Source organism: Porites lutea, chromosome 4 (assembly GCF_958299795.1).
Source record: "Porites lutea chromosome 4, jaPorLute2.1, whole genome shotgun sequence".
Classification (NCBI taxonomy): domain Eukaryota; kingdom Metazoa; phylum Cnidaria; class Anthozoa; order Scleractinia; family Poritidae; genus Porites; species Porites lutea.
In genome coordinates, this window is record NC_133204.1 from 42,912,041 (window position 1) to 42,923,707 (window position 11,667).

The 11,667-nt window shown below is 41.4% G+C and overlaps 2 protein-coding genes across 2 annotated transcripts; both read right to left on the reverse strand.

The window, feature by feature from the left end:
- Positions 1–598: 598 nt before the first annotated feature.
- Positions 599–5,565, reverse strand: LOC140934726 (uncharacterized). Its single transcript, XM_073384302.1, has 4 exons — positions 5,511–5,565; positions 2,932–3,300; positions 2,247–2,582; positions 599–1,221 (listed from the first exon to the last, which is right to left on the reverse strand). The coding sequence occupies exons 1-4, from the start codon at positions 5,563–5,565 to the stop codon at positions 950–952; spliced, it is 1,032 nt and encodes a 343-aa protein (XP_073240403.1). The 3' UTR covers positions 599–949.
- LOC140935769 (uncharacterized) lies at positions 5,551–9,710 on the reverse strand. The gene is made up of 3 exons (XM_073385334.1): positions 9,366–9,710; positions 7,801–8,124; positions 5,551–6,650 (listed from the first exon to the last, which is right to left on the reverse strand). Exons 1-3 carry the CDS (start codon positions 9,541–9,543, stop codon positions 6,325–6,327), a joined length of 828 nt encoding a protein of 275 aa, XP_073241435.1. The 5' UTR covers positions 9,544–9,710; the 3' UTR covers positions 5,551–6,324.
- Between the last annotated feature and the right edge of the window lie 1,957 nt (positions 9,711–11,667).

Below are 11,667 nucleotides of genomic sequence, written 5' to 3' on the forward strand. Positions count from 1 at the left end.
ATCTATTTAGAATAAAGCGAAGATCGACTAAAAGCTCCACAGAGTTTGCTTGATCTCCTGCCTTGTTAGATTGAGTATGTGAATGTATGGAAAATAAAGGCACCTTTTCTTCTTTGATTTTTGATGAAGCTACAGTTTGGAATATGTAGTTGCGCACACTCGTATTGCCGGGCGGAGCCGCGCCTGCTCGATCCTCACCATCAAAAACAACTGAAACAAGGTAGTATCTCGTCGCTTATCATAAATTAGCCTGCGTGGCAGGCGTTCGAAAGGGAAGGGGAAGGGAATTAGAGCGCGAGACCCTCCCTCCCTCCTTCCTCGCACGCCCCTCGCGTTTCTCTCACGACTAAAACTCCCTTTCCCCAAAGTTCCCTTTCCCTTCCCTTTCAAACGCCTGCCACGCAGGCTAATCATAAATAGATCTAAATATTTTCAAAGCGACAACAAGATCAGGTTCTATTTTCAAGAGTGAAAAGTAAATCATCACGCCCAGTATCATGCTTTGTATAAAACTTTAATTATTTACAACAACGTCATAAATATGAAAATCCAAGAAATCCTAAATACTCTCAATAATTACACCTGCTTTACAAGAATCCGACATCCTGGACTTTGGAATCTAGAATACAGCTTAAGGAATCCGTAATCCCACTAACGATTGGAATCCACAATCCAAGTTCCAGTGACAAAAACTGGAGTCCAGTACTTGGAATCCGGAATCCCCGGCTTGAAATCCAGAATCTAGGACTGTCTTAGACTCCCTTACAAAGGGCGTCTGTGCTTCATTGCGAAGTCGAAAATTCAGCCGTTAGAGCCAGAGGCCTCTTTTCTCTGCTATTCAGCGGGTCTCAGGGTAATATTCTTTCCCTCTTACCCGCCGAATACCAGGGAAAAGAGGCCTCCGCTAGCAGTAAATAAGCCTGTTGATGAATTGTTTGCTTCCGTAATCTCAAACAAATACAACGATGCATGTGATAAGGACAGAAATAACCACAATCCAAACTCTTGTAGAAACAGTTGTAACGCAGCTTGTTGTGGGGTACCCAGTACGTTCTGCAGAAGTCACATTTGACGGCGAGACACTGGTTGCTGATTGCACACTACTGAATAGCGAGACTCCATTTGACTTTGAGACAGTACTAGATGGCCAGACAGTTTTGGATGTTGAGGCACTGGGCTGATCTGTCGCAGTATGAATTTCACTAGCGTGTGATGTCATTCCTGAAATAAATTATAAAGCTGAAACTTAAACATTGCAGATGTAGTCACATGGGTGGTTGGCTAATTAGATTTTTTAATTAAAAAAATTGGAATTCTGTACCCTGGACGTAACGAGTTCTATATTTGAAACCTTAAAATTGCTCAACGTTCTGTTGACTAATATAGTGTATAAAGCAATGTTTCCCCTAGTTCTTCAAATTTATAAGCAAATGAACAGACCAGCACATTCGATTTTTATCAGGCGCGGTCTTGTAAAACTCTTTCTATTCTCTGTCCAATTTAACTTACGTACTGTACTCTATCTTCTGCTGGGTCAAAATTCGTCCCCCAATATAGTCCCATAATGCAATTCGACACAACAGACTTTGGTAGCCTGCGTAACTGACGTCTTAGCATTAGATAACATCGGGTGAAGCCAGCGTGGACACCTTATGAGGTTTACTCAACGCATTTTTGTCTTAGCCTAACGCGACTGAAACAGAGACCCCAATAACCTTGTGGAATAGCTGAAAAAACTTCAGAGCGACAATTAAGGAGGGAACATACTTAAGAGTTAAGCACTGATCTGCAGTGATTAGGGTTAAGCATTGAACTGAAAACCTCTAGCTTTCAAAAACTGTGATAGGTACGGGTACATGCATGTTTTAAAAATTACTGGATTTGGCAGCCATTCCTCGATGGTGTAGTGGATATAGATGTACGTTATGAAGCTAACGACCCGGCTTCAGAGCATTCCAGGTGTGTTTATCTATCTTATTTTATATTACACTTTTAAGTTGGACTTAAGTTGTTCTTCATTTAATTTTCCGCGCTGAAAGAAACAATGGTTTCAGCCGATGTTACCTAATGCTAAACAGCTGACGTAATCGTTGTTGTTTGTTGTTTTTTTTTTTGCGCGAGTGAGAGCTTCGCGAGCCGCCATTCAAAGCTCCGCACGGCTTTGCAGCTCCTCCACCAAAATCATCAATTTAAGTGGCCTATGGCTCGTCAAACTCAAACCCGATACATGTCGAAAGTATGATTACCTGAAAATGTATTTACTAGAATCCATATCTTTTCTGGATGAACTTTCCCGACACCCGACCCACTATGAGCCACAACCCTAATCTCTCGACAATTGTCAGCTTTTTGAATATCAGTCAGTACCAACGCTCCATCCGTCTCATCAAAACGGTTTGTCCAGTTTAAGGAGGGATCATTCCCATTCTTGTTTACCGTTGTCGTACACTGTTTAGTATTGCAGTATGCAATTTTATTAGAATTTGCGTCGGTGAATTTCAGATCAATCACTTGATTCCATGGTAGCTTGTCCCGTAAAAACTTGGTCAAGTTAGCTTTTCCTCCAATCCGCGTTTCAATGCCTACATACAGAGAGAAAGAGAAAATAAAATTCAGATAAATTATATGATTAACTCTTATCACTGGGTCTCTTAAAAATTCCCTTTTTTGAAGCAATTGACTGTTCCAAACAGTGTGAAAACACCCGGAGGACAATGTCTTAACTATCTTAAAACACAGTTTGCACCTCATTCAGGGAATGTAGTGGGCGATTTTGTTTTAATCATGCAATATGTTTATGTGCCAAATGCATGTGAAAAGGTTTGATTTTCAGAGGGTGAAAAGAAATTATAGATTTCAGTGGCCCATCTGAGCTCTCGAAGTTGTCTAGCTTCAGTTAATAAATTCATAATAAAAGACATGTACACTCACAGATGACAGTAAATTCTACTTCAAAGATGTGATGCTCGACACTTGGCTGACTGTTCTTGACCAGATTAACTTCAAAGAGGAACTCGGCGTGGTCATTGGCGTTACTCCCAGCTCTATGTTCCAAGGTTATTAAAGCTCCATTAGCACTAACTTGCACTTTTGTTCCATCTGGTAATACTGATGTCTTAGTTGTACAGAACGCGGAGCTTGTGCAGTGATTCACGACTGTCCAGTCGTTGTTCTGAGAGAATCGCACTTTCCAAGAGTAATCAATTATTGTTAAGGTCACCTCGGCATTTCTCAGAGCTTTACCTCCGGATAAGGTAAGTTTACCGTTGGAGCACGCCAGGCGATTTGTAGTCGTGACTCCTGAAATAGAAGCGTAACTTTATGTTAAGGCCACAGATTTAATCGTGTATAACTTACCAGAAAAAGCACATGCTTCAATTTTTTGTAGTCGCTGTGACACTTAAAAAAGCAAGTACGATAATTTTTATCATGCATACGAGATCTAAAAGTATAGTCTACGTAACTGATCCGGACAATTAATATTACGTACAATTTTAAAACACGCTTACGACATAGGAAGTAGATGCCTTCTGTTTCTTTACGCTGCTCAGTTTAGCGTAAATAGTGGCTATTCACCTTGCAACTCGACGTTTCTTCAAAAACCGGCTTATGAAGTTGCATGTTTGGCGGCAACACGCTGTTCAGCTGGGTCCAGTTATTCAGTTCGAGGAAATGTGCAGGAAAATGTCTAAAATGTTATTATAAAACGTCCGTGACTCTTCAGTGTTGCAGTCATAAATTCATGGTCCATCCGGCTTAAACAAAAGATGTCAGATGCTCCAATGTTACAAAAGTTTTAATGAACACTTAACACAAGATTTTAGCGTCATTAATTCTAGGAATGAATTATGAATTGTATAATCTGCGAACCGCTCAAGCAGGCAATCAGCCTGATATCGAACTCGATGTGAACAAATGAGATGCGTCCCGATCCTAGTTCGCAGATACCAAAGCATCACCCGAAAAGGGCGACTTCTTCAATTCGTTACCATGTACAATTTGTTTAGTCCACTCCGTCAAAACACATTATTGTCAGGTCATTCTCTACATTGTTTTTCTTTCAAGCGAACGATCGCGTGACTGTTCAATACGATTATTTCACCACGTGTACAAGATCCCAAGCACGAATGCATCTTCTCGATCACGCGAAAATTCTAGCTCACAGTAGATTGGCGTGCCAAGTGATAAGGACCCTCTTTTGCGAAAAATTCGCATGACTCAACTATGCACTTTCTCAATAGTCTCTGCGTATGCTTTTGTTCGACTGACCCCTACACGAAACTGAAAGGGCGGCTAATTGATTTATGAGTTTGACAATACATGAGAATTTTCCCTGTCAGCCTCTCTGTGTACAAAACCGATCTTGTTTGTTTTCATCACGTATCACGGAAAATCAAAGTCGAGCTAAGTGTACAAAGCGATATTTCTTGAAATGGACAGCCACTAACTTGAAACGAAGGTATCAACTTCAATTGGTAGTTTCTGAATACTATATTAACAGTACATACATCATTATAACGGAATATTTAATCCCGTAACTGATTATTTAAATACTTTGTTGACAGACAAAATTACTGAGCATTTAAATGTTACCATCATGTGTTAGTGATGATAAGTTGTCTTCCTATCTGGACCTCAGTGCTGTTTGTATTCATTTGTACTTAATTATGACCGACGTCTCACCTATATGCTCTGAGTTACTAGAGCTGATGATTTATGGAAAAGCGATACGGTGTCAACCGCTTTGGAAAAAAAACGGTGGTATTACTTACCATGCACAACGAAGCCAAAGGAAAACCAGATCCAGTATAATAAAACTGTTAAAGTCTTCCCCTTTCCCATTTGCCCTTGTCTTCAAAAATGATGCATCAAGCTTAAACACTGCTTCATTTGTAGCGACGATTGAACATACCGGGTAAGTCTTAAATGATAAAGTTGTTGCACTGGGGTTACATCACCCTCCGGAAATAAGACGCTACGTAGAGTGGAGGTGGTTTCCCTATCCCAGAAAGACTTTCAGTCAAAACTCGTTATTTTACTGGTCACAAAAACTACCTTATTACATGAAATTTTCGCGACATGTTAAGTTCGCGATTCTGATGTGCGCATAATTCGTGACCCTTGAATTTCGCGATTTTGAGAAATGATTTTTATATTTTGAATCACTCTAACTTCGCGTTTTTGAGCACCACAATTTACATTTCATTGGCAATGCTTGTTTAACATGTCCTTAAATTAAACAAAAGGACTTTATTAAAGAAACAATATCGTCAAAATTAAGAAAAAAGCAACAGCAGGACTAAATTTCAACGGTCACTTTCATTTCGCAATTTTTTCGGTATCGCGAAATTCGCGAAATTATTGTGTCGCGAAAATTTCATGTTATAAGGGTAACGCGTACGTTTGGGTTGGCCAATTGGGTTGACACTGACATAACCTGCAATCAAGCGGGGTTTTTTTTTCGGGGAAAGGAGAAAAAAGAACGTCTGATACATTTATTTCACATTTACCTCCCCCGTTCATCCCCCTTTTTTGAATATACGGTACAGCACGTTCATCAATCATATAGCATAATATGATCACGCGGCTCGTCTGACAAGAGTGCTCTAGAATAGTCAGGATAGTGACAGAACTTAGTTACAACAAAACGTTCAAAGTTACGAAGAATTTTTACCATGGACTGTACACGCCGTACAAATTTGGTTTATTCTGAAAGATGCGTTCTTTTTTTCGAGTTTCATGTTGTACTGAGTTGCGTTTGTTCAAAGCATCATCTTGGGGTCGAACTATCTTGAGCCCACCGAAAATAAGCGCCTCCTTTCAAAAAGCACCTCGTTTAACATCATAAATCAGTGGCTACAGTGAGTTGTTCACTCTGAAAGGTAGTAAATAAGGGCCCCGATTGCTAATTCGAGCATTTACGGTATAATAATCATTTTTTAAAAAGATGGGGTTGAGTTTCTGTTTATCAATTATTTTTTCTGTAAACATGTGTAAACAGTTACGGCTTATAGCGGATTTCTTTTACCACACTCTTACAGACATCTAACTATGATCTCCCTGGAAAGGAGACAGTTGGGGACCAGATAGATGGCTGTTTTAGAGAGAGAATGGAGAGCGGCAAGAGCCAACTGAACTATAACTTATCCGTTAGGGAAGAGTTGACAAACTGTTTCAGCCAGGCGGTTGCCGTTTCACACCGTTAGTTGCCGTTTGAGACTACTGGCCTTGTTATCCGCAGCAGATTTCCATTTGGCTTGAAGAAAACAACGAGGTTATAATCAGCTGTATAATCCTCGGCTTTCCTGTGTCTGAATGTTTCCGTCATCTCAGACAGACAAAAAAGCAAGCAGTAATAGTAACCATAGTCCAAAGTTGTTCATAGGCATGTGACACACAATTTGGCAATGCTGGCGCATACCGTTCTAGAAGAGAAGGTGAAGATGACGTTCTTATCGCGTTTGGAACTGATGTAACTGAGACACCGATGAATTGCGAAACGGTACTTAATAGTAGGAGACAACTGGCTGGCGACACGACAGAGTTTGATGGAAAGAAAATGGTGGGTGTTGAGACAATTCTAGATGTTGTGACACTTGGTCGATCTGAAGCAGCATGAAGGGTATGGCTCAGAACTGAAGGTGATATTCCTGAAAATAAAAGTATAACTAGAATTAGTTAATTAAACTATTTTTAACGTTTATCGAGTAACCGATACCGCTCTCTTCAGCTCACGAGTCTTCATCCCAAAGGCCGACTGGGAGCCACCTAAGCGGCCGCCTTCATTTCTTGAGGTAAGGGAGCATGGGGCGCGAGACAAGGTTGAAATGTGAAAAGTGAAAAAAAAAAAATGAAAGTTCCCACTCAGTCTAGATCTCCCTTTTACTTTTCTGGCATTAGTTTTTAACTGGGTCCCGTCTCCATGTTGGTGCCCCCATGTGCCACACCTGGCTCTTGTGAGCTACCGCCCGACGCGCATTAGCCACGTTTAGCCCAAGCTATAACCGGAGAAATTAATATGGCTGTTTTAAGCTCAGCTAGAAGAGACGTTGAAGTGGTCTGAGAGGTTTAAGTCTTTTAAGGCGGCTTGAACGTTAAATGTAAAGATGATAAATGAGACAAACGCATTTAACATCTGACGCCTTAAACGTGTTCTGTTAAGAGCGTCGTTCGGACGCACTTAATAGACGACATGTCAAACGTTAAGTGCGTCTTGTATAAACACGCGGGACGCCAAACACTGCGACGCATTTACGAACAAATCGTCCAGAAACGTTGCATTGGAAGAGTCAGTGTTTAGTCCCTTTCTTTCAACGTTGCTGTCTACTTTTATGCGTCATATTTTTACACCAGGCGACGACTTTAACGTCTCAGGCGTTTAAACATGCGTTCAGACAACCTTACGGTCCTTTACGACGTTAAGGTCTCTAGCGATGAAACGGTTATAGTTGAGACTTCTCTTACCACAGACCACCTCTCTGACTGCGTACACGTTTGTCTTTTTGCGGTGAATTGTTTTTTTTTTTTTTTTTTTTTTTTTTAGCTCTACCCTCCCGTAAGCGACAAGGCACGTAGTCAGATCTTCTACCGGTAGCTCTACGGGAGGTTGGAGGTATCATGTGGCCTATGCGGACCTTCAACTCGCTCTAACGAAACTGCCCGCCATGTGGATTACACGCCACCACGATAGTCGATCACGAAAATTCCTTCAACATGATCACCAAACACTCTTATTAAGAACACTTAATAATATAACAGTTAAAATTTCAGAACGTTATATCATGATGTCAATATTATTACCTGATGAAGTATCGACAAAAATCCATATTCTTTCAACATGTACTGTGTTTCTCTTGTGTATTTTAACTATTATCTCACGGCCATCATCTTCTTTTTGAACAAGAAACTCCAACGCCCCACCTGTCACATGAAAACGGTTTGTCCAGGGATCATTGCGGTTGTTGCTCTCTGTAAGCCGTTCACAACTTTTAGAATTGCAGTACGCAAATGTATTAGTTCCACTTGCGTCAGAAAAGTACATGTCTTCTACTTTATCCCACGCGAGCAGCCTGTCGAATAAGACTTTGGTCAAGTTAGCTTTTTCTGCTACCCGCTTACGAATGCCTGCAAGCACAGAGAAAGACATCACACTTATTGGAGGACGAAGAACCATCAACAAACGTAGCATTTTACGTCCAGTTTCTTACCCAACAGTGCTGCTAGAACTGGTGATCAAACTTATGAAAGTGTTTTACTTTAGGCGTGAAAAATGAGCGTAAAGCCCCATCTACACTAATGCGTTTTCCTTTGAAACGCATACGTTTCGATGCGTTTAGGCCTTCCGTCCACACTAATACACCGAACGTTTACATCGAAAACGCGTCGATTTGAAAACGCTCTTGAAAGTGGGTCGAAACGAAAACGCATACATGTCGTATTAGTGTGGACTGTCTAAAACATACCGAATCAAAACGATGACCGAAATCATCGTAGGTGCGTGTGTTTGTAGCAAGCGCATAGAGTCCAACTTACGTCACAACGTGCAATTCTATCGCTTTCGAACGTTTTAGTATGGACAGTCGAAAACGCATCAAAACGGTAGTGTGGACACGAATAGATCGATCGGTAGTGGGGACAGGGCCTAAGAGTGGCGGGTGGAAAACTAAAAAAGGTTAAGCACTTCCCGGGGGGAGGGAACTCCGTTTGGAAAGCCGGAGAGGGGATATTATACATCTCACTTAGTGGTGTAAAAAAAGGACGACAGAGGAAAGATGACGGCAAACCTTGTGTGACAAGCGTGGCAATAATGATGTTTGAAAAAAATTTCTGCCCAGCTTCGCCTTCCTCTGAACAGATCTTTCGTTAAAAGACCAGAACACAGTATTGTTGAGAATCTCTGTTGGTATTTCCGACGAAAGGAAAGTCGCGACGATCGCTAATGACGAAATGACGATTTTAGGGATAAAAGCGACGATCGCATTACAAATTCCAATCAAGTTCTGCGTTAGTCATGCGATGACGGCAAAGAAATCTGCCAAAGAGTGTACTGCATTTAGAATTTTTGTTTTAATAAAGCTGTTGCTTTTTGTTATTTTTTCGTTTCCTTCGTCGTCGTCGTGGTTGTTGGAGCTCGCCAGGAGCGTTGCGACGAAATATGCGACGATTTCGTTCTATACGATTTGATGAGAAACGCGCGACGAAAACGATAGAGAGTTACCCATAGAGAGGATCATTGTTATTGAGGATCACTACAAAACTCTCAACTAATAGTCTTGTCACACACAAACGCTTTGCCGTCCTCCGTCTTTCTGCCGTCCTGTTACGTTCGTTCACTAATGCTATAACAAAAAATCAACAAAACTCACAGATGGCTGTAAAGCTGACTTTAAAGATGTGAACTCTCACGTCGTTCTTCAGATCAACTCGAAATAAGAACTGGGTGTGGCCACTGGCGTAACCCCTAGCTCTGTGTTCCAAAGTTATTAGAGTTCCATTATCACTAACTTCCACTTTTGTCCCATCTGATAATACTGGTTTTATCATCGTACAGACCGAGAGGCTTGTGCAGTAAATCACGTCTGTCCAGAAGTCGTTCTCAGAGTATCTCACTTTCCAATAGTATTCAGTTAGTGACGACGTCACCGCGGCTTTTCTCAGAGTTTCATCCCCAGATAAGATTAGTGTACCTTTGGAGCACGCTATAAGTTCTGTGATTCCTGCATGAAATGATAAATTGTATTCATAATCATAGAAAGAGCGCTATATTACGGTATTTGCATTCGTCGTTGCCCATCTTTTTCGTTGTTTTCTGTGCTCCCACTCAAGTAGCTTGCAAGACAGGCGTTTAAAGAGGAAAAAGAGAATTAAAGGAGCTATGTCAGGAGGACATTAATTGCTGGTTTAGGTCAATACTGTGCTGAAGTCATTACTTAGTACCTTGACCCAGACACAAAATGCTCCGGTAGAGTTATGAAGAAGACATCATGAAGAAAATATCACACAAAATTTACCAGGGAGCACCAAGCATAATAATTTTTTGGGTGATATTTGTAGATATATCATTAATAAAGTCTTAAATACCAAAACTGGATCATTATTTTTAGAATTCAATTGATGTGAAGACAAGTTCCAGTGTTTTGAAAAGATAACCAAATAGTGTGACGTAGCCCTTTTAAAGAGTGCGAGAACATGATCGTCGCGCGAGGAGCAAGGCAACGGAAGTAAAACGGGAGGGGTTCGTTCCCTCTTTCCTCGCGCGCCTAGTTCTCTTTTTCCCCACAAATGCCGTCCACTCAGGCTATGACTAAGCCTGAGGACACAGACTCGTACTCAGTTGTTTCTAGGTATGCACTGTGGTAATGAGAAGGATTTAGTGAGTTCGCGGTGCATCAAGGAAAGGAAGGAAGAAAAACGCGAAGCGAGGTCACTTTTCCTCCCTCTTCTCAAGCGCCTTTGCGTGCGTCAAATTGCCTTTCCATATTCCTTTGCGAGAATAAATTAGTGGCGACTGGGTACGAGTCTGCTGCGCAGAAGCTTTCCATTTCGAGAGCCAGGGAAGCGAGCTGAGCGAGATCACGCGCGATCGAGCAGCGAAGCCTCTCCCAAATCAGGTAGAACCTGCTTGCAGACTAGCTGCGACTCCATATAAACTTTATACTCCTGCACAACGTTGAAAGAAAAGTTTTAGACTTGAACAAAGTGTTAATTTGGAATTCCCAGAATTCGAAGAGAAACTTCTAATTAATTGTTCGCAGAGTCTCTTTGTCCGTGATTGAGACTCTGCCAGCAGGGAACTCTAAACAAAACAAGCAATACTCGACTCCTGGCAATACCGTATTTAATCGATTAACCGCCCTGGGCGCTAATTAAATTTTTGGACCTTTAGAGTGGGCGCTTATTAAATTTTCACCATTTTCAGCAAGTGTAGTATGTTTGTTTTGCAGCAAAACAATAAGTGGTGATTACAAAACGCGAAGATGTAACAAAGCAAGGTTTCTGTAAAATACTCTCATTAGTACTTATTCAATTTTTTTGGGTGGAAGCGGGAAAGGCGGTGGGCGCTTATTTGAGTTTGAGTGGGAGGGGGTGGGCGCTTATTCGAGGTGGGCGCTAATTCGAGGTTGGGCGCTTATTCGAATAAATACGGTATATGTACTTCCAGTCACTTGTCTTGATGACCAATATTGTGGCTGTACGCCGAGAAGACACGACAAGTGCCAGAGAGAAAAGATTCAGTGTGCAAACAATCCCGTGACTCAGAGCCGTGACTGCCGTGTATGTTTATCAATATGTAGCGTGTTTCCTTTGAGCACAGTTTTAAAGTCGCAGCAGTGTTTGCATAACATACTGCCTGACGAGACAAAATCTGCATTTTATACAAGCAGGTAGTTACACTTTGTGCCTGAACATATTGAAGGATCCACTGGGGTAAAATTCCGACAGGCAATATGGCTTTGAAATAGGGACATAAGACAGCTGAAATGGCGACAATCGACGCAAGGGAGGATTCATTGAAACTCATTTAGGAACAAATTAAGACAGAATACAAATACAATTAATAAAATGGCTTCCTACTCAATACTTGAAAAGACGAGGTTTGAAATCCATCTAGGGACATACGTACTCCCGCCCCCCCCCCCCTCCCCCCTTCCCCCTACTCCAAAGAGG